General features: G+C 40.9%; 1 protein-coding gene across 1 annotated transcript; it reads left to right on the forward strand.

Moving 5' to 3' along the window:
* Nucleotides 1–555: 555 nt before the first annotated feature.
* On the forward strand, nt 556–20,410 carry frzb (frizzled related protein). The gene is made up of 8 exons (XM_014968074.2): nt 556–928; nt 8,372–8,620; nt 10,240–10,275; nt 11,257–11,316; nt 12,327–12,392; nt 13,061–13,265; nt 13,508–13,571; nt 17,422–20,410. Exons 1-8 carry the CDS (start codon nt 724–726, stop codon nt 17,476–17,478), a joined length of 942 nt encoding a protein of 313 aa, XP_014823560.2. The 5' UTR covers nt 556–723; the 3' UTR covers nt 17,479–20,410.
* Nucleotides 20,411–24,431: the final 4,021 nt, after the last annotated feature.

Here is a 24,431-nt window from a genome sequence, read left to right on the forward strand (position 1 = left end):
ATTTATTTTAAGTCATATTTGAAATATACAACATTTTTTATAACAACTGAAGTTAACACAGTTACTTGATTGTGCTATGTACTGGCACTATGTTGCCTGAAAACACATGTAACAGCCCCTTTAACTGCATACTGCCTTGTTTGTAAGATGTAATAGATGGTGGCATTTCAGTGGGCCGTGTAAAGAGCTAGAAATCTCTTCACTGTAGTTTGGGCCCCCGCAAAACTAGAAACAGACAGACATATGTATCCCATGACACCAAAATAGACAGAAGACTAACAACTGCATTCAATAAACCTCGAATATATGTATAATGCAGCCTGCAGTGGGATTACTACAACTTTAGGCAGCCAGTCGGTGCCCCACACTTACTCCTGTAAATGTAATGGCACAAACACCCAGGAGCTTTCCGAGGCTTAAGCAGTGTTGACTTTTCATCAAAAAGGAATCTGTTTTTTAGTGCAGAGGATAAGGGAGGAGGAGGAGGAGGAGGAGAGGTGAGCATGGTAGAGGAGGAGGGCCTGAGGAAGAGGAGAAGAGAAGGAGGTGGTGGTGGTGGTGGGAGTCTGCATAAGAAAGCAGCTCCACCCTTGCTCCGGCTGCAGGAGCAGAGAGCAGCAGCAGCAGGTCAGATCCCGTCCTGATTTGGATCTAACTTCACCGAGCACCGACTGGACCGCCGTGCCTTTTCACCGCCCCATCACCTCCCCCCCCGCCACGGTCATGCTCTCCGCGGGACTCTGCGTGTCTCTGCTGGCCGTGTCCTGCGCCCTGTGGCCGCCCGCTGTCCGGGCGGCTGCCTGCGAGCCGGTCCGGATCCCGCTGTGCCGGTCCATGCCGTGGAACATGACCAAGATGCCGAACCACCTCCACCACAGCACGCAGGACAACGCGGTGCTGGCCATCGAGCAGTTCGAGGGGCTGCTGGGTGAGTTCCGGGCTGCGCTCATAAAAAACAATTAACTATAAATCTAGCGTTTTCTACAGTATCTGGATACATTTTTATTTAGTTTAAGTGTTACTTTTAGGGGGGTTTGAAACGTTTTCACGCAAAGTTTCCTTCAACCTCTTCATGATAAATATTTCCAAGTTCCTTATTTTGGTTACAATAATATGACTTTTGATCCTGTTGATCCCAAAAGTTCAATGAAAAGTTTTTTCCCCCCAGTAAGCAACTGGGTGCTTTCCAAATCGTCACCTTCCTAAAATAATGAACGAAGTGATTTTTGGCAAAAGTTTTTTTTCCCACTTTATATATATATATATATATATATATATATATATATATATATATATATATATATATATATATATATATATATAAAGTGGGAAAAAAAACTTTTTTGGCAAAAAATCACGTATATATATATATACGTGATTTTTTATATCATTTTTTATATATTTTATTATATATAAAATCATATATATATATATATATATATATATATATATATATATATATATATATATATATATATATATATATATATATAAGAGTTATTTAATTTGCTAAAAAAAAGACTTTGGTCATTATTTTAGGAAGGTCACAAATCATACTAAAAGAGTCTTAATTTTTTATTTTTTCAAAGGGCTTCCCTCAAGGTTCTCAAAGCTCAGTGCAGACTAAAAAAATATTTAAAATATGAGCTGGTTTTTCTTTCGTGTAAAAGTGTAAAACATAAATTGGTGGAAAGAAACTTTGTTGCCTGTTAATGAGACCAAATTCCCCATTGGGGTGCAGGTGGGGCCACAGTGTTTTTGGTTTTTTTTCATGGAGGCACAAAACAAAAGAATGAAACAACAACAAATAATATTAAGTATTAATGTTATTAATCTTAGATTTTTTATAATTTTTTTTGCTTGTTTCACAACTTTAACTAGACAGGATTTTCAGGTTAACGGAAACAAAACAGTGAGAGTAACTTAAATTTCACATATGGGTAAACATGCCACTAATTATATATCTATCTGATGTCATTTTAGATACATTTAATATTTGCTCTTTTTGTGCAAAATACAAAAATATTAATATGGTGGAGAAAAAATCAGGTAATTTTTCAGTTTTTACTCATTCATTGTAAACTTTTCCATCCATCCATCTATTATCTTCTGCGTTTCTGGGGTCAGACTCTGATTTCAACTCTGATGCGGACTAAAGAAAAAAAATCTAACTCTGGTCCACCTTCAAGCCTTTGTGTCAGTTTGATTAAAGTGAGGTCCGGTGCAGTTCGCATGAATATATGAACCCCAAGTGGACCGGACCAGAGACCGCTCCAAAAGCAGGGCATTCTGGGTAAATACAACCTAAACAAATGCAAGAAATGGCTCATGGTTTTTTTAAAGGACAAAAGAGAAACCCTATAACCACTAGAATCTGAAACCACTCCATTTGTGTTCACATTTCGTGAAGAAGGAAGTTGCGCTCTTGTTCTGTAAGGTTTTCCTGTCGTTTCCTTCAGTGGTTGTCGGTGCAGCGCCGCCACAGACGAGGAAGGGAACAGGTTTTTCAAAGGGTTTGGTTTGTTTGACTAGGAGAACCACAGCAGCTGAAAATATAACAATCAAACCGAGTCTACCAGACTATCAGGTGTGAAAACACCCTTAAACAGAACCTCTTCTTCTCCCGACCCAGAGACGACAGTTTTCTGGCTCAAGACCACGTAGGTTCTTGACCTGATGAAACCAACAGGACCAGATTCTCTCCATATAGCAGGGACATGATCTTGAGGTGAAAAAGAACGTCTTGGCTGCGACTAGAAATTGTGTCCATAAAAGTTTTGATCAGAATCGGTGACAAAGTGCAGCAGAGTCCAACCGTCACCAGAAACGATCCTGACTTACTGCCGCCTCTCTAGACAAAGCTCAGACACAGATACAGACATTTCTACGGCTGAAATAGTTATCAGTGACTAGGGCTTCAATCTTCAATGAAAAGTGTAGCTCAAATTCTAGCTTTTTTGTTTCTTTGCAAAGAAACATATTTGTTACATAAACCTGGAAGCCAAAATCCTGAGAAGTTGCTTCTTGTTGGACAGAAAGAGACGGGGGGACTGGTGAGACGGCCTGATCTGATTCCGTCCTCCGTTTTACTCCGGCGACTTTAAGCTGCACGGAACGCTGAGGATCAGGAGCGGCGCAGGTCGCTGTGGCTGGATCTACTTTCTCTGGTTTGCCAACTCTGGTGGTCGATACAGAGGAACAAAACTGTCAGGGTGAAATCATCAAGGATTCAACGATTTCAAATGAAACACAAACAAAAGTCTTACAGTGCAGCAACGTCTTTATCTTTTATCCACCGTCGTGATTCTGTTTGGTTGCTAGCAGGACTACGAACATCTTGTTCCTTTCACTGGAAAGCAAACCTGGGCTAAATAAATCCAGAGTGAGTCATGTCCTGCTGCCGCCGAAAAAAAAGAAAAGGAAATGAAATTTAGACGAAAATAATCAACCCAAAAAAAGATGCATTCATGTTTTTTTCCCTTATTTTTAACCAGGTAAACATGCTGCACCCTTTTTATTATGTTTTATATCTATATTGATTGAACGATTTAATCGACTAAATGATTAAATCGTATAAATAAAATTGACACAGTCTGCAGAAAACGGACACTTCAGGATTTCTGAGTACAGATACAGACATAAGTTTTTTTAACATTAAATGAAAAACGTATTTACTTTTCTACTGTTTTGGTTTAATTACTGCTCTGAGTGTGTTGTTCTTTCAGCCAATGGCCTTTTTTTATTGAGTCTGTATACTCCAGCTGATGATTAATCGGTCACTAAATTAGTTGATGGCAAATTTTAATAACAAATCCATCACGATTAATCATAATATTCGTTTTGGCTGTGCCGAATTTCCCCCTGGTTTTCAGATAATCAGGTTTCTCAGTCCCTGCCAGGTACTGACAAACCTGGCAGGGAAAACAAGACCGTGCAACACGAATCCCACAGATATAAATTACGTGGCTCTGTTCTGGTTCTCTGTGTTTTGTGCTGCTGGTTTTAGTTTCATGCAGGATCAGCCTGTTCAGTCACACTTGAGCAAAAAGCAATCAACCATGGAGATGGGCCTGATTTTTTGTTTAGGTTTTTGGGGGGGGGGTCAGATATTTTAGATATCCGCATGGCTTCACAGTGGTGGGCGGGAATTAAAGATGCAGTGATCAAAACCAGGGGGAAAATGACAGAAGTGGAATGTGACGATTTTTCTAGCAACTATTTGAGCCACTAGTTTAGTTTATGGTGTAAATATCTTAGTATATTTTTAATAAGACAAAACCAACTTACAAGTAACCTTTCAGTTAAAATAGGAGCTTGATTTAAGTCAGTAACTCCTTAATACTGTTGAAAAGTATTAGCTCCATCAGCAGATTATTATGCTTAATATGAGACATTTTTCCCATATTAGAAGTGAAATAATCTGCCCATGGAGCTAATACTTTTCAACAGTATTAAGGAGTTACTGACTTAAATCAAGCTCCTATTTTAACTGAAAGGTTACTTGTAAGTTGGTTTTGTCTTTTCTTCAAGTGAGCCAAGATATTTGTACTTGAAACTGGATAGAAATACTTGGTACATTGCACATTCTGCACACATACAGCTAAGTCTATAGACCAAAGATATTTGACTGTGTGAGGGTTTTCTTTGTTTTTGTATCGACTTATGCTCCTTACCAGGACATATCTCAGGGAGAATAGTAAATATTACTTTCTTCTCTGCAACAAAATGGAGAACTTGATTTGGCTAAGAAATTGTGGCTTTTAGTTTTCCTAGGGGACAAAACGTTTGCCGTCTGCTGTGCTCGTTGACGCTTGTTTTCTGTTGCTTTTGCACATCCAACTGGATTTGGAACATCTGATCCTCAAGCAGAAAACTGGATGAACTGCCAGGAAATACAGTTCAGTTATCCGTACTGCTTACTGGATGAATCCCACGAACATCGGTAAAGCCTCGTGTGTGTTTTTCTTCTTTTTCCCACCAACCTCTGTGTGCACCGAATACTTTTGAGGATTGGGATTTTCATTAAGTGGACAGTTATGGTTTAGATTTAAAAGAAGAATCTTTTTCAAATTACTTTAAAAGTGCTCTCCAATTCCTTACAGATATTGCAAAAGGAATTGCTGTGTCACATTTCGGACAATGCGCTTAGATATTTAGATTTTAAAATGAACTGAAAATGTACTGATCTACACCGTTTCAGCTTTGTTCTTCTATTTAAGAGGAGAGAACCTTTATCCCAACTCTAACTCGACGATTGTTGAAGGAAAGTCGAGAGAATTTCCATTTGCCGGCATAGAAAATGTGGAAGGAGGAACTCCGGTTTCAAATGTTGGACTGCATGCGAAACGTTGTTCTGGCAGGAAACTTGCACTCTGTCTCCCTCAGCATTCCATCCCCCACAGTGAAACATGGTGGTGGGAGTATCATGCTGTGGGGATTCTTTGGAGGGCTGACAGATGGAGGTAAACACAGAGCAATCCTGGAAGAAAACCTGGAGAAATCCTTAAAATACCCGAGAATGTGGCTGAGGCTCACCTACCAGCACGACAATAATCCTAAAGATATCACCATAGCAACAATGAAATGGTTTACATCAGGGGCTGTGAGAGAGCTAAGCCAAGCTACCAACCTGGCTTAGCAAGCTGTGAGAGATTGAGCAGCTAAAGCCTTTCCTCAGCCTACATCCCCCAGAATGCTGTGTGGTTCTGGCACAAAGTTCAGTGAAATTCTAGAATGTCCTATCAGATATATTTTCAATTGATACTGATCACATGTCTATCGCGACGTATATTATTGATTTACTGTCAATCCTGTGTTTTTAGCCTTGGTTTAAGTTTTAATTTTGAGTTTTGAGGGTAGCAGGGTGTTAGTCAAAGAGGTGAAAACTTAATAAAACCCACAGAAGTTTGTGGTTGGAACATGACAGAATGTGAAAATGTGATGAATACTTTGGCATGACTGTATTCTGAATAAATTTCAGAAGAACAGTAGACATTTTAAGGAATTCAAGCTACTACCCTCCTGAGCATCATGGTTTAACGTTTAGGGATTAGCTGAGCGCGGCTGAGTTTATACGAATCTTAAAAGTTGCAAGCGGGGAAACTCCAACTAAAAACAAAACATCCTACTGAGAGACCCATGGTCCAACATTTAGGAAGCAGGTTCAGGTTAGGAGTTCAACATCTTTCTGTGACTTCATTGTGAGGCCTCACAGCCAAACCTCAGGCATCCTCTTACAATAAAAAGGCTGATTTATCTCCCACCCTGTTTTGAGCCTCTTCTGGTTCCGTCTTGTTTGAAACGTACAGCGGGCTGGCAGTCGCGGTAACCGTCCCGCTGCACCTCCTGCGTGCGGTCGGTCCGTGGTTCCTGAAGGCAACACGCTGCTCTGCTTAAGAGAAGTCCTTCCTGCTGAGGGGAAAAACCAACAACTCAAGTTCAAATGAACTGAGCTGAGACTGAGTAAGCATCCTTCAAAAATGCTTCCATTTAGCAGATGTAGGAGCCTCCCGGGAGAGGAAGGAAGTTGCTTTATGTTCTTGGTGTTGTACCTCACTGGCATCCATCCATTGTCGTCCACATCTATGAAACCAGGTTGTTGAGGCAAACCTAGACACCTCTTTCCCCTGGCAAAGCTCCAACTCACGTTGGGGATCCCAGAGCGTTCCCAGGTCAGAACGGATAAATATTCCCTCCTCCGAGTTTTAAGCTGTGCCTGGAAAACCTCCAAAGGGAAATTCAGTGGAAGACTACCTCTTGATGAGAAAGCGCTCTACTCCGAGCTCCCCAGGAAAAACTGAGTTCCTCATCCAATGTTGAAGGCCAAGAGATCGGGTGAAGAGATGCATTTCAATGTTTCTACAGGATCTCGCTCTTTTGGTCAAGACCCAAATCCCGTGAGGTTAAGATCAGACTGTTGGACTGATGAAACAGTTTGTTTGGCCCAACTGTTCCTTGAACTGAGCCTCACGTCTGCCAGAGTGCCTCAAGGCAGCTCTGGCTCACCACCATTAGCTTGTGAATGTGTATGTGTGTGTGTGGGTGTGTGTGTGTGTGTGTGTGTGTGTGTGTGCGTGTGCGTGCGTGTGTGTGTGTGTGAATGGGAGAATGACAGAATGTAGTGTGAAGGGTTTGTGGTTCTCTAAACTTGATAAAGTCAGACTGAAGCAGTTCCCATGTTGCTTCAGACAAGAACTCTGTTCATCCTCTTTCAACACCATGCTACCTGCAAGACATCAAGATGCTTCAAACTAAAACTTAAATCATGGCTAAAAACTGGAGCTGGGCAATTAACCAATGGTGATTCCATTGATCATGGTGATCCATGGTGATCATGTGTCACCATGGACACATGATCAATGTCAATAGAAAATAAGTCCAATAAAATGTTCAATAATTTCACTGAACTCCGATCCAGAACCGAACAGCATTCTGGGGGATGTTGACAGAAGAAAGGAAGGTTGGTGGCATCAACTCACTCTCTCTCTCTAACTTGTGCAGCAGCAGTTTCATATTTCGCCACCGTGCCTCAAAACTGCTTAAAAATAAATAAAAAATATGTTGTGGAGTGAAAACTGTGGATAAAACAGGAAGAGTCATAAATACCAATTTGGTATTTCAGATACGTAAAACTAAAACTTAATCGAGAATTATCCATATCAACTAACAGGGACTAATACGACTAAAACATATGTTTTTCAGCCATATCAAGTCCTACTAAAAACCAACCTGTTTAGAAATGCCTCTGATTCATAGTAACTGGAACATTTACCAATATATCTGATGTTTATTTGCTTGATTTGGACAATTGCGTTTGATAAAATATAATGTTGACTTGCTTCATAATTGGTGACTGTTGTGATGTTTTTATGGTATAAAGTACTTTGAACTACCTTGTTGCTGAAATATGCTATACAGATGATTAACAAACAAAACATATGAATAATTATGATGTTCAGCTTGAATTATATTTGTATCAGGATGATGCTTCTATCTTATTGGTATTGCTTGATATAACCCAGGAACCTGTGAACTCCACTTTAGTTTTTAGCTTATAGTCACCCTGGCCCGGTGATTATAAGTACTTTGGGCCCTATGCTTTGGGTTTACCACGGAAACCCAAAGCATATTGATGTTAAAGTGGAAAATAGGTCTCAATTTAACATGCAGAACAAAAGAGACTGAAAAAGTTTTTCAAATTTTTCATTTCACCAAGTAATTAGTTTCAAAGATGACTTGAGCAAATAGAAAAAGCAGTTTTCAATTCATGATGCAATGTATAAAGGATATGAAAGCTATCCAAACCAGGTGAAAAAAGCCATTTAATGGTTGGTTTAAAAAAAAAAAACCCTATGGTTTCCTGTCTCGTCAGGAACTGGATGCAGTCCGGATCTGCTCTTCTTCTTGTGTGCCATGTACGCCCCGATCTGCACCATCGACTTCCAACATGAGCCCATCAAGCCCTGCAAGGCGGTGTGTGAGCGGGCGAAGTCCGGCTGCGAGCCGGTGATGAAGCGGTACAACCACAGCTGGCCCGACAGCCTGGCCTGCAGCGAGTTGCCGCTGTACGACCGCGGAGTGTGCATCTCACCTGAGGCCATCGTCAAGGCAGACGGACCAGGTATTCACATAATCATTTATAAAATGGCTGATGGGTAGAGGAAATTCTGAAATTCTCATCTGCACCGAGCCGTCAGGGTGTAAATCGTAGTCCGCCAAGATGACAGACAGACTTCAGATTATTTTGTTGTTAAAAAAACAAAAATCATTCTGTTAATGTGACCCCTGGAGTAAATCATAAAAAGTTTCTGCTACACTTAATATTTATCTTATTTTAGGATAATTTTACTAGTTTGCAAAGATATATAAATAATAAAGGCATCCACCTGCATCAACCGCGCACCTGAGGCCTAAACAAAATAATTCAGACGGCTGTAAATGGGCCCCAGACCATACACTGGACACTCCTGGGCTAAATGCTTATTTTTTATAACTCAACATTTCCTTATTTTTAAAAGAACTAGTTCCATTGGCTAATTACTTCACTCGTAGCGAGACATTTTCCCCTTGTAAAAAGTGAAATAATAATCTGGCAATGGAACAAGTACTTTTTGTCAATGTGAATAAATTAACAAGCTCCTGTATCTAGCTGAAAAATTACTTGCAATTTAGCTTTGCCCCTTTTTTTAAGTGTAATAAGACATTACACTTAATGTCTTATTACACTTCTTGCAGTGTAAAAGTTGACCTATTCAAGTAAATCCCTCTGACTTCCCGTTGCCTGTAAATGCCACAAGTTGAAGGACCTTTATGGATAAGTTTCTAGGCTGCCTCTGATCTAGCATGCTATCTCTCTCTCTCTGACAGACGGGGCCCATTTTCCCAGAGAAGCCGAGTCCTATCAGTGCTTTCAGCCGCGTTCCTTCTCCTGCAGCTCTGTTTTGCTTTCCTCACAAACAGATAGCATGAGTCATTTCCCCCTCTGATTCCACTCCCACCGACTTTCTCAAAGAGCTCCTTGATAGACGCGGCCCACTCGTTTTACACTCAGTAAAACCCTCGTTGTCCTTGGCCTCTCTCCGAGCGGAGCCGGGACCGGGGAGTCCTGGAGAAAAAAAAAAAAAAAACACACAACCTCATCCTGATCTCCTTGACCTCTGCGGCGAAACGCCCACGGCCCGCTGGACGTGGCGGGGGCCACTGGATTTTCCTCTCACTGTGATTTGTTGTGGTTCAGCCGGGGTGAAACGTTCAAAATGTTCCCCCGAAGTCCAAAAGCAGGCACGGAACTGGGTGCGGGGAGAACCACGAGCCCACCCAACGGAGCTCATCTGGCCTCAGCCGAGGCAGCGCTGATCCGATCAGCAGCTGTGGTGAAACGCCGCGCAGACGGTTGGAATCGTGTGTGGAATCTTTTTAGATTCTGGGTTTGATTAAAAATGTTGCTGCAACGGGACTTTCTAGAAGGCGGATTTGAGCAGCGACTTTCTTCCAACGACAACCGAAAGCAGCTGGGTGCCTTATAGTCACTTAGTGATCTCACATCTGACAGGTTTTGATCAATCTGTGACATTTAGCGTCAAATCTATCTCTAATGTTTCTTCCAGCACACCAAACCAGTCACACATCATTTCATTTACTCTGTGTAGTGACAGGCCACATGTTCTACCTTCCTTTTTCTATATAAGAAAACCAGGTTCTTTGTGAAAGAGTGAATATTTTCCCTCCATGTTTCTGCAGACCCATACCTTCAGGACCCCTCCAGGTGTAACCCAGGTGAGGTTTTAAAACTGAATAAAATACACAAGTAAGCAACAAGGTATTTTTTATGTAGAAACTTCCAACAAGAGGAATCAAAGATAACTTAACTATATAGTACTAACATAGCAGTGCCAACTATAAACCTGTCAGCCAATCAGAATCCTTCAAAAAAAAACATGACTTCCTGTTTGGAGTTAAACGTGTCGAACAGAAGGTTCATTTATGTGGACAGAAATATAGACTGACCTATTTTTAAATGGGGATGTTCTAACACGACTTTTCCGCTTCCGATACCATACCAATATCGCATATTTGATTATTAGCCAATATCAATATTGGCCTGATAAGATATCAGCAAGTACCAACAATATTTTTATTTACTTTGTAGTGTGGAATGCTAGAAAAGGCTAAATCAAGTGACATTACTCAAACCGAGAACAGTAGTCAACAATAGATATAAAAAGAAACTGACCCATTTATTATTTATTAACCAATGGTTCTCCGTGGGATACAAGTTCTGCTGGATAGAAATACCGGGGAGGACTAAATGCTGGAGCAGAGTACTTGTATCGGCGTGCTAATATTGCAGATTTTAGATGCAGACTGATACAATCCGATTCTTTGTTTTTTGGCTATCAGACCAATTTCCGATATCAGTATCAGATTGGGACACCCTTACTTTTAAAAAGCGCATTCGAATATGAAGTTAATAAAACACAAGACAATGTTGATTTGGGACCATGACAAAGCAAGCATGTTTATATATTGGTGCATTATTTGTCGCAGACTGCAGCACGTAGAACCATAAATCTCTGTTTTCCCATGTACACACCCAAACACAGAGTTTTCACAAATATCCACTTTGATCTGAGTTTTTATAAATAATAATTTTTAGTGATATAATCCTGAATGAAGGGCCAAATCACATAAAAATGTATTCATGTTCCCTGCTACGCTATGTTTGGACCTTAATCAAACTCTGCTTTTCCATGATAGAATCCAGTCCGGACTTTCCAATGGACCCCAACAACTTCCACTGCCAGGGACCAAATGGAGGTGGGGACCCGCCTTCTCTTCGTCTCCTTTTCTCATTTCTCATTTGACTGAGATTTTAAAAAGTGTTTTGTTCCTATTAACAGCCTAGTGTCGCTAATTAGCATCACACCTAAATTTGGACCAACTACAAATGGAAAATTAAAGCAAGCTATCTCTAATTAATTTAGCATCTGATTGTGTAATATAAATGCAGGCTTTAAGGGTCTAATGCAGTGTTTTTCAACCCTTTTTTGAGCCAAGGTACATTGTTTTAATTGAAAAAATCACAAGGCACACCACCAACCAAAAATGTAAACAAAGATACTCTGTAGCCGCCTATATATAGTCATTCTTATCAAAGTGTCTTGAATAGGAATCAAATTAACACAAAAATGTATTTTTTATCATATTTTACATTTATTTCAAATTGCACTTAACATGTCCACTTCAAAAAATACACCTGAACAGGGCCACAACACTAATTCTCTTGTTTAAACGTAAAATGCTCTGTACCTACTGCCATCTAGTGATAATAAAATTACATGATTGCACCGCTAGTCACTACTACAGCAGAGACACTCAAAGATGGGATTATTTGCAGATAATTAAATATTCGTTTTTTAAAAAATCTTTTAAGACCAATTACCGTATTTCCCGGACTATCAGCGCACCATTCACCGCACCTTCAAATGTTTTACCCCCCTCCTCAAATCCCTCGCCTGGAAACTTACCAGCCGCACCGGGCTACAGGCCGCTGGTATCTCTGCCGCTCTCGGTTTCCCATAAGGACCCAGCAGAGGGCAGCAGAGGGCTGCGTCCTAATAACTGCTGGATATATTAAGGACGCAGTTCTCCGTTTCCAAATCTGGTTATGTTCACGCCGAATGAACAAAACTTGGATAATTTCCACGGCACACCTGACGATCACTCACGGTACACTAGTGTGCCACGCACAGTGGTTGAAAAACACTGGTCTAATGAAACGAATGGCAAATATAACCCAATAAAAAATTTTTTTGTTTTGTTTCTAGATCGCTGCAAGTGTAAGAAGGTCAAAATGGGACAGAACACTTACGTGAACAACAACTATAACTATGGTGAGTGATTTGAGACAATATATACAAATTTTTCTATACAAAAACCCGTCAACATCCAGGCTCAAAGTTCCTCTTCCAACTCCTAATCCTTCTAAATAAAACACTCGGAGGTCCAGTAATGTATTCTGTCTTTGGGCTTGACTCGTCTATCGCGTTGTATGAGAAATAAATGAGCCAATATTGGGTAAAAGTATGATAGATGTGTATTATTTCTGTTGAAAGCATCAAATTAATTCCTGAAAGGGCAAAGTTGTTTCAGTAAGCTGGTCACTAAAAATCATTTATTTGTTTAATGTGTCTTTTAAATGAAGGTTTCAGCAAACTCTTGGTCTATTTAACACTTCACACCAGCAGGATTTGCAAACTATGTAAAAAATGTCAGTTTGACTGGACCTATATTTAACATAGTTAAATGAAACCTTATGGGGCCGACGGGGGGACCCTGAGGCACGCCCAAAGAGACCATAATATTTTGATTTGGTCAATGAAAATAAATCCTGCTCCATTGCATAGGGTTCTTATTTACCCTGGTATGGAAGGTTATTTTCAAAAGGTACTTCGAATCTGACAATCGAACCTCATTGGAACGCACATTCTAATTTCTTGACTGCATATTGGAGGGACTTTGTCCAGAAGAGAAAATTTAGTTAGGTTCTCTCGCTCTTCAGTTATCAGAGCGAGGGTGAGGGAGGTGAGAAATCGTGGCCTGGAGCCCACGGCGGTGGTGGACGTGAAGGAGGTGCTCAAGTCCTCCCTGGTCAACATTCCTAAGGAGACGCAGATGCTCTACTACTCCTCGTCCTGCCTGTGTCCTCCTCTCACCGCTGGGGAGGAGTATCTCATCATGGGCTACGAGAATGAAGAAAGGTCCAGGTACGAGTGGCATACGAGTTAAAATAAAAGTATCATTGTAGATATCCGGACACATAAAGATGAAGCGCATTGTGAATTCACCTTGCTACTTCTGTGTCCCATTCATAGTGCTTTTGTTCTTTAACAATAACTCAAGGCCATCTTGTCCTCCTTCGATGTTTGATGCTGTAGATTACCATTGAAACGAGTCACTCAGAAGTCCAACTGTGAACTTTACCTCTTAATGTTTCTTGTGCCTGCAGGTTGCTTCTGATTGATAGCTCCATTGCGCAAAAGTGGAGGGACAAAATGCGCAGGAAAGTCAAGGTTCGTACTGGACTTGATTATTCACAGAAGAGGCTCTCTTCGATAGCTGGTTAGCAGGCAGAGCTAACTAGCCTCAAGTTAATGCTAATTAGAGTGGGTGGGATATCATCTGGTAGTATTGTACCTAAACATACCAATCTTGATAAATTAGGATTTTTTTTTTTAAATACTAGCCCAATTTCCAATTAAGGTCACAATTGCCTGTTTGCTGGTCAGATATTGGTGGACCCTGAGTATTTGTGTGGGATAGGGTTAGGGTAAGGGGATATAGGATGAAAACCAGAAAATGAGTTGGATCACTGAAAATAACTTCCAAAAACTAAAAGAGCTAGGGGGACCAAAGTTGGCACAGAGAGTCCTTTGGAGGGGACCTACAAGCTATTAAAGTTTGGTGGGTGTGGCTTATTCCCTTGGCATAGCTGCCATTGACTCCCATTCGTTTGAAAAAAATGGATCACTCTAAATAACTCAAAAACTAAAGTGGTCATGGGCTGAAACTTGGTGTGTATAGACCCCAGGGAGGCCCCCAAGTCTCCACCAAGTTTGGCGGTCCTAGCCCCTCCCCTTCCGTTCCTAGAGCTGCCATAGACTCCCATTCATTTTCGATCTCATGTCCTCGGATTGAGCTGGGAGTTGGTTCTACGTGCTCAGGGGGTCCCCCTGAGTCCGTAGACATGCGGGTCATTGGGGTTCGTTGACAAGTAAAAATCGGTAAAAATGTGTCGTACTTGGGTGTTACTATGGGAACCTAACTAGAGTGCGTTTTGGAGCCCCCTGAGTCGCTTGGAATGGGTCCTGGGGGTAGTTTTTTGGAACTTTAACAGAGCACTAAGTCCACAGTTAAAGAGCAAATGGAATGGGATTCGGTTCTACGTGCTTTTCACTTTTCTTAGTATATCTCGGGCTAGGAGCGTTGTTCGGTGATGGGAGTAGTATTACCGTGCTCAGGGGGTCCTCCCGCGTCCGTAGATGTGCCGCATATAGGGGGTCACCGGCCAAAAAATCCGCCAAATTTGGTATAATCGTCGTTAATTGTGCTTAGAGTGCCCCACTGAGTCCATAGATATAAGAGTTCCATGAGTTCATGGGCCATTATCTCATACATTACATTATAGATTGTATAATTCGGTTCATACTTACCTGTATCTAATAAATACTTACCTGTATCTAATAAATACTTACCTGTACTTAATAAATACTTAACTGTACCTAATATATACTTACCGTTACCTAATATATACTTACTGTTACCTAATAAATACTTACCTGTATCTAATAAATACTTACCTGTACTTAATAAATACTTACCTGTATCAAATACTTACCTGTACCTAATATATACTTACGTTACCTAATATATACTTACCGTTACCTAATATATACCTGTACCTAATATATACTTACCATTACCTAATATATACTCTCCGTTACCTAATACTTACCTTTACATGATATGCTGTTTTATATCCAACCTGCAAACATAAAAAGACAATGACATCAATAACATATTAAAAAAGACATGACATTACCAAAAATGAAATTACACATACAAAAGTCAAGTTACACATACCTGCATGTCATTTGTTGTTTTGCTGTTGAGCAGTCAACATCTAAAGACCAGTACTCTGTTAACACATTATAATACACATCATATTACACTAAATAACATTTAACATTAAATACTACTTTAGAGCACATAGGAAAATTACATTACATTACTACAAATTAAATTACACATTCAAAAGTCAAGTAACACTTACCTGCACATCATTTGTTGTTTGGCTTTCTAGCAGTCAACATCAAAATACATTACATTACAATTGACATTATGCATTACAATAGACATAACATAACAACATAACACAATACATTTACCACTTACCTTTTTGGACTTCTTTGCGGATTTTTCAGACATGATGAGATACCGTCAGAGCTCGTCCCAAGGAGGTTCTTTTGCGTCTCCGCATCAAGAATGCTCTTTGTGGACAATGCTCTGGTATCATCCCGTTTGAGGACAGCGGGAGGGACAATGGTCTGATGGTCACTCTTCTGAGGGTCCTCCAGTACTTTGTGGAGTCACTTGAGGGACTGTACTCCAACAATGAAGGGGTGGCGAGGTATGACGCCTGCTGGAAGTCATTCCAGTTCGAGCTGGCATTAGAGGAGCTGTTTTACGGGCGTCCTCTATTGCCGTCGGACGTCCAGCTGAGCGTCAGCCTCGGGACCAACACGGTCAACCTGAAAAGCCTGACTCACAGGAGGGGCTTTATCGGGTTGGCCCCTCACTCGGCAGCAAGTGCTGGTGAGGTCCCACCCCCTCTGCACCACTGGACACGCAATGCGCTCCAGACAGTTCGTCTGGAGCACATTTTCCCCGTGTGCCAGGTGTTGGAGGCAGTCCCGGCTGTTCTTGGTGCTGCGCTTGTCTACCTGTTGCTCTGTGACATCTTCAGGAGGAATGATGATATCCTGTATGGAGTTCATAAGGGTGAGAAATCCCCTGGGAGACTCGGCGGGAGCACCAACCTGAATGTCTTCACAGACGACCTCAGCACCAAGAACAGCTTCCCTGTGCCCCTCACATTTGGCAGAGCCAGGGAAATTGTAGTCCAGGCCAGGAATAATCCCAAGAAGTGCCTTTTGGAGGGCTTCCTGGCACACGGCTTGCGATTCCTCCCGCATATAAAGGGTAGGGTTAGGGTAGGGATGGGGTTAGGGACCACAGCCACCAGTGAATAACTGTAATCCACAAAAACTTGAGACTATTTCTGAAAATGCCTCTAACTGGCTGCTTTAATAGCTCAAACGCTAAATGTACACTGTAAGAAGAATTTAGGTAAAAAACAAACAAAACAAAAAAAACTGGAAAATATCTGTCAATTCTGAAACAGATTTTTACTGTGATTTAACAATTTGTCATGGTGAATTTACTTACATTTCTGTTAATCCAAAACCAAAATTTTCTGTATTTTTTCAGCATACCTCCCATTACATTCACAAACATTTCTGTCATTAAAAGCTAAAACTTTCAGTATTTTTTCAGCACATCTCCTGGTACGTCCGCAGACATTTCCGAGACTGGCAGACAACCTCGACTAACTACTACTCTCTCAAAGCAGTAAAGGATTTTATTCAGGAAAAAAAAAAGTTTTGATTTATTTCACATATCACAGATGTGGCAAAAAAGTCAAAAGGATAATCAGGTGTCCACATAGCTCCTTTTAATGCCATCTGTGCAACAAACCAATATTTGCGCCTCGTTAGGGTTCTTGTTCCCATGATGCAATGCGTGAAGCAGAAAGTACAGAAACATTTCTTAAAAATTTTTACAGTACATCAACCTGGTACAGTGCACCTCCGTATGCATTAATATGTACAGTGGAAACCATTTAAAATCTACCCTCTTTGGGCTTCAGCCAATCAGCACTAAGGGAAAAAACTGGCAACCCTGGATTGGCTACTTTGCAAACACCAGCCAATAGTATGTCAAGTAGCATTGCTCCTAGATGCTGTAGTTTCCCAAGTTGCATTCCTTCTAAACATTTCCAAAACGCTCCACAAAAAAAAAGTCTTCCAATAGGCAAACTTTCTGCAAATAGCTTCAAGTTGCATTCCATAGAAAATGACATGTACCTTGAAAACTTTACATCCACTGAGATGACATTTGTTCTGAAAAGTTTGGGAGGAAATTTGTAGAAAAGGACAAATTTAGTCTCACTTGAACATTGGGACTAAATTTCTGACTTACTACTGAAAGCAGTAAGCAGGTGGCGCTCTCTTAGCTTTTCGTGCTGTTGACTCTCCTCTTGTTGTAGGTTTAAAGTTTCTCACTTTGTTTTTTCTCCTCCAGAAATGGGATCAGGCCCTGCAGGCGTCCCCAGCACATTCACGCCGAAGTCGCCACTGAGATCTCACCCTCTATCTGAATGTGTGTGTTGGTGTGTGTGTGTGCGTGCGTGCATGTGTGCATGTGACTGTATGGGTGTGTGTTTGTGTTGATATTGCACTATAACAGGCTGTCGTAGCTGAATGTAGTTCATCTCTTCATTTATCAGACTGTTTGAAATCAGATTTTTTGCCTTGTCATTTTCTTTGCACAGACATTATTCAGTGTGTTTTTGTCATTGTGTCTCTGTATGTATGTGTATATATATATATATATATATATATATATACACACACACACAAACGAGTGAAGAGGCGGAGCTTTAAATATGTTGGCAAATGCATGATTTTTTTTTTCTTCTTGTTTTCGGACCAAACGTTTTTCAAAGGCAGCCATGTTGGCTCGATCGCTCCCCTCCAGATTCTGATTTTATGTAATCCTGGATGAGGCCCAGGTTACCATGGTGATTGGAAAGAAGACATTAAGTGACAGCAAAGCCATGTGGGTTTTCTCGTAATGGATCTGGAATCACGAACTGGACTTCACTCAGCTTCAAGATGAAAGAGCGTTTACCGACACGGAAACGAGAAGATCTATCACAATGTGGTCATGGTTCATATTGTTTAATTTCATGGGAAACCTTAAAGCTGAACAACCAGCTGCTCATAATTTACAAAGACCCAGAAACTGACAACGATACAGGCCCAGACGTAGTCTCAAACCCTGGACAAGGTGAGGCTGCGTTGAGTGTTTGGTTTTTATTAGTTAGTTGTTGTTTTGTTTTGTTTTGTTTTGTTTGTGAGTTCGACATGCAAGACTCTGTGAATTTTAAACAGAGACCAATTCACAGGCAACTTCTTTCTGTGTGTTTTTTAACAGTTGCCTCAGGGTCGAAAATCTGAATCTGACTTTGAAGTTTGTACACTCCACAGACACAAAATCTGACCAGGTAGTTTTGGTCTAGTTTCTAATGCAAGTCTTAGTACACTTAAAGTAAAACAAAGGTAAATTACAAGAAACTTTTCTGCTAGAGCTGAGCCTTATTTAGGTGAAAGATTCCTTAATATTGATTCTATGAAGCATACTTTTTCATAAGTTCCTTATAAGTTAGTTTTCACCTGTTTCAGGTGTTTTTTTGTTTTGTCTAATTTCACTAGAAACCAGACCAAAAATACTGTGCAATAAATTCAGTGTAATGAAGAATTTGGCTGGGCTAACCCATCAGTGGTTTTCAACAATTTTTATTAATTCCAATTTCATAACCCGTTTACACAGGAATTTTTTTTTTTTTTTTTTTTTTTTACGTGAAACCTGTTGTCAGTTTAAAAAACATCACCATGCATATGGGATCATTTCCAGAAATTATTTTATCCACACAGAAACATTGGGAACAGCTCCAAGTGCTAATTTTCACTCACTGGGCCTTTAAGTAAAGCTAAACATGTAGCATGTAGCAATGTTAGCAGTAAACATGAGAAAAACGAGAATTACGAAAAGCAAAAGCACGAGTGGAGTGTTTGGTCCAGAGTGATGGCGAGTTTGAGCTTCTTCTCTGTCACATTGGACCACAAAACCAATAAACTACATCACAGCATTGACTGAGAGTCACAGTGGTTGACGTCTTTGGGATTATTGATCAAGTTACAGATTGGGCTAAGTGCTTCAGTGTTTTCACAAAAGAGGCATTTTTTGCTGCCCATGTGAATAAGCAAGAGCCAAATTTTCACTCTGGACCTAATTTCAGAAAAAGGTATTTTAAGGTCTTCTAATCCTGAGGCTTAGATGTTGTTTTGTAACCTCCAGGATGAGTCGGGCTGTAAATCTCTCCTCTGAAGCTTCACTACAGTTCTAAATCCTTAGAAATGGCTGAGTGTCCCTCTGATATGCTGCTTTTTGAAATCTTTCATATTGTCAAACCTTCTGTTTAGATGATTCATTGATCCTAAAGGACCAACTATAATGAGAAATGGGATGTGGTGGACATCTAATTAGTGATTTAACGAGAGGGAGGCAGTTACCTTTTCCCACAGCAGGCAGTTAATCCCAAAATTATCTGTAGAGCTGGCAGATTTACATTTAAAATGATTTATTCCATGTGAAGTTAGCCTGGTAAAAACCAGCCTCTTGTTCTACGCTTCACTTCGTGCAGGAGGTGTGGACTCTCAGCTATTCAGAAACGACTGATTCCTGGAGGCGTGGACGCTGTTGAAGTTTTAAATTTTATCCAGTTGCTAAAATTTGGCAGTGAGGTATGTAATACGCCCAAATTCAGACAACCTGAATTTGTCTGCGCAAATTCAGGTTGCTGAATGTGTGTGTTACTACTACTTCTTTGTTGATTTTGGGTCAAACTGAAACTGTTTTCAGATCCATAGTTTCGTTAGATCATGTGTACAGTTTCAATTCTTCCATATCCTGTATATAGATATATAGTTATGTATCCTGCATACATACAGGATACATAATTCTTATATATCCTGTATGTATGTATAAGACCAGTTTTTGAATTGTATTCTATAATTTCTTTTGTGTGATTGTATGTGTAAAGTTGAAAGCAAATGCAGAGAACCAAATAAAAACAATTTTAAGCAATTTCGATTTTTACCTTTTTTTTTTTTTTTTTTTTTACATTTTATTTCAAATAAAGATGCAGAGTGAAAATAAATTGTCCACAGATTTTGCACAGTTCTTAAGTATAAAAGCTTTGTAGGATGTTTCTTTAATGTGTTGTTTGGATATGTGTTTTGAATTCTAGCGAGATGAGATGTGTTCGGACTTCAGACTCTCAGGTCTGTTCTGGATGTTTGTGACGTGTTTTTTTTCTGAAACAGATGTTAAATCTGACTGCAAGTGGAGTTGGAAAACGTGTTAAATGTAACGCTTCAATACACTTATGAATATTTATTCACAACCTCTCTGATTCACTGCTATTAAATCTGGAAAACACGAGAAACTGAGCATGTTTCCTAATTCAAAGTGTATTATTTGCGCTGTACAAACAGCTCAAATGTTTGTGTTTTAAAATAAAAGCATTGTAAGTTTTTTTAAAAATTAATTGTGCCATCAATCAATAAATTGTAATCAGATTAATCACACTTTAGCGCTGCGATTAATCATGATTAATCACAATGTTCAACTTTCGAAACCTGAAATCTACACTTTTTTTAAGTGCTTAGAGGGGCAGTATTCTGTGTTTCACGTATTGTGTGTTAGCACAGTCAATTAACTATGTTACCTCCAGATGTTAAAAAAAAAGCCAGATCAAATATGACTTAAAAGAAACTTTATTTCCTGATTTAACGCCTTTAATTTGGGCCTCTGTCTCTTTAAGAAGCTCCTACTCTTTCTAAAACTTCGCCTTCAGGAAGTCATTACAATATTGCTGTTCTATTAACCCTTTAACAACATTTTCACCAGCGTTTCACTGAGAAGTAGCCCCCAAAATGAGCTCAGCCGATGTACAGTTCCACTAATTGCTGCTGGCTAGTCTGAAGGAGCTGAATCCACCGAATCGTTTTGCACAGACAGCTGAATGGTTGCCATGGGAGATTAAAGGACTTCTCAAACACATGAAAGAATCAAGGCAACAATCCTAGTATGTTTTTGATGAGGGAATAACATCATAACATGATGCAAAGCTCAAAAAAGTCAATTCTACAAAACACTACCTCTTGAAATTATACATTTTCTTCCTCTTCACACATGTACAGTAGATTTTCTTGGCCTGCCACTTAAAAAAAAACAAACTCATAATATTTGCCAGTTTGTTGAAACATGACGAAATGTGGTTCAAGAAGTTGAAATACTTTCAAGGCTCTGTAAAGGCAGGAAAACCGTCTTCAGGCTGCAGATAAACATCAGTCTGTCAACCTGCTGCATGTGTTGGATCCAGTCAGGCGCATAACGAGATGAAAAAGTGGCTCGGAAATCTGTCCTTGAACAGAGAGCTCTGTGTAGTGGGATCCTGGCCGGTTTTTAAAGGAGTTTTATGCAAGCTCACGACGAGCCGTAATGAGCGCACATTTTTGGAATTAGAACCACTTGCTTGACTTTTCCCAGATGATAAATTCACCAGAATGCGTGAGTGGAATGAAAGAGTCGCAGAAAAGCTGCAGCCTGGCATGTCCACCAACCACATTATTTCAATTTTAGGTGGCTATGCTAATTAGCCTGAGCGTTCATGGCGGGATCCAGATGTCACGTAGCAGAGAGCAAGAGAAAAGTGAAAGAATTGAGAAAGTACTCAAAAAATGTACTAAAGTAAAAGTACCACATTACCATTTTACTTAAGTAACAGTAAAAAAGTACTGGCTTTTAAAAATAATTAAGTATTAAAAGTAAAAGTACTTGCTGAATGCATTACCTAATCGCTAATATCTTTAAGTGTACCGATCGTATTTAATTTTAATACATCAGATATGTGCCATTTTAATGAACAATGCCACAGATAAGGCATGTTTTTTATTGTTTACTCTGTAGCATAGTTTAGACTGAGATATGTGATTCTATGCATCATGTGGATAGAGAATACATCATCTTGTATTCTCTCTGCCACCATGACAGGTGACGAAAACAAAGAGCAATGAGCATGCTCTGTATTCTTACATTCTTGTTTTATTTATTCGCCAATTAAATAAATATAAATATATTTTAATTAAATAAAATAGCTACTGCAGTGTACACAGAACATTACAAGAACAAAGAACGGCTCTCAGTGAGGCTTCAGTCCTATAGGACTTAGTCAAGATCCGTCCAGAAGAATCAGATCGTTCCTGAATGTCATATTAATGCAGAGTTTGGTCACAGCGTTGTCCCATATTTGCGACACCTCAGTCAACACCTCCACACAATAATTCAGCGCATGAATGACAACTTTTTTCATTGCAGATGCAACATGTGCGTCTGTACAGCTAGTTTTGCTAGCATCACGTCCACAGATCTTACTTTTCTTTAAGCTTTCCTTCCAAGTGACGCTAAAAGTTGGACGAAGTCCCCACCGTCTGTGAAAGCGAAGCGCTGCTGATTTTACATGTCACCATATCTTATGATTTATGTAGCGCTATTACATTACTGACGCTCAGAGGAAACCACTGCGCATGTCTGGAGCTCCGCGTGCGAGTAAAGGTGGAGGCGATGGGTGACAACAGACACTAAGTCACGTTATTGCAGAGGTTCCCAAACTGTGGGGCGCGCCCCCTGGCGGGGGCGCCGTGTCACTGCAGGGGGGGCGCGGGAAGCCGTCTGGATGAAAAAAACAAAACAAAACATGAACACTGTATGCGCTGGGTTTTTACCTTAGAATGGCCAACTCTCTGTTATTCCTATGTCAATTTGATACAGTAGAGGCTTCCACACTTATGGAGCTTTAGCAGAGGTTCAAGCTGGAAGACTCCGCCCCCTCCGTTCACCCATTGACGTCATGCTCATCCCCGTCCTCAGCCTGGACCTCACCCTGCACGTTCAATCAGCAATCAGGCTCTTCATAAGAGGATCCACACCCAAACCGTCAGACGCTTCCCAGCTGCGTTCAATCCGTTCATCTGCACGTCTCAGCTCCTCCACAGCTTCGTGATTCCCCGTCCTTCGACCTCGCATCCTGCGTTGGTCCTTTCTTTTTCCCCTCAGACGCTCCCCGGATGCAAGAGATTTCTCCCGGCCCCAGCCTCGATCATTTCAAGCAGCTTCTCCCGCCTATCTCTCACCTGTCTAGAATTTCACTTACTCCACGATCCACCTCCGGAAAAACATAAGCCCTCCGGTCACCTTGTTTACTTTGACCCCTTTGGCCCGTGATGCACGACGGATTACCTCCCGCACAGTCGTGAGACAAGGTAGCTAACTGCGGAGCTCTACGTGGAGGGAACAGCCTGTTTAAAGATGCCACGTAAAGAAAAACGACAGAATCAAAAGGGAGGATCTGATGGAAGCAGCAAAAGGCTTCTTCCTTCGCCCGCCAAGCTTCTCTCACTTCCGCATGTCGTCATGGTCAGCACCTTTCCGGATTTCCCCCTCTACGCCCGTCTCAGGCTGTCGGGATGCTCCTCAGATGCAAGAGATTCCTCGATGATTTCAAACACGTGATCCCACTGTTTTCAACCCGCACCGTCGTCTTCACCTCAGCGCCTTCACACCAGTGCCACGCTAAGGATCAGCATGCCTACTATTTCCCTCTCCTGCATGGTCGCTGTCAGCCCGCTCAGCAACACCTCTCTGGTTTTCCCTCACTACGCCTGTTTCAGGCTACCAGGGTAAGACGTAGCATTCTCATGTCTCATTCGAGTCTCGCAATACTTCGTAACGCAGACACTTTTCATTAGTTTATCGCCTCCCGAACACTTTGGCCGTATATACATGCGCCACTCAGGTTCTAATGTTCAAGGACTTTTATCCGAACATTGACTTAGTTAAACCATCGTCACCTGTTTCTCCGAGGCGCCTTTAAACATAACATTGGTTCAGCAGGTGACCAGCTGTTGCGTAAGAGCTGCAAGGCGTATGTCAGAATCCAGTCTGCCTTGGAGGGATGTCTATCGTATGAATAGCAGTTGCATGTGCACTCAACTGCGAGCAGTGCAGCCCATCTTTAACTGGTCGTTTGGTCACCGCAGTTATCTATCTGCTTCACATTAGTTATTCGTCGCTAGTCAGCGCAGTATTCTTTGTTGTCTGAGCTGTATTATAATTTATGCTACCCAGGCCCGGCAGCATGGGCGGACACTTCAGTTGTGTCCCAGCTGTTCTGCAAGCCCCGTATTTTACCTACATGGCCAACTCTTTTATATTCCTGCATCGATTTGGTACCGGAGTTTCCTCCATCTCCCTTATCGCGTTCTCTGCAACCTTGTTCTGCAATTAAAACAGTTTTTATGCGCTGTTAACATATCATCTATTTCAAACGCAACTTAAGCCCGGAGACGTTCACACCAGTCGCCAACGGCGTAGGAGCCGCTAGTATAACGCCAATACTTTGCGTA

This window comes from Poecilia mexicana, unplaced genomic scaffold (genome assembly GCF_051168715.1).
Source record: "Poecilia mexicana isolate PSO_F unplaced genomic scaffold, ASM5116871v1 scaffold_2, whole genome shotgun sequence".
Lineage (NCBI taxonomy): Eukaryota > Metazoa > Chordata > Actinopteri > Cyprinodontiformes > Poeciliidae > Poecilia > Poecilia mexicana.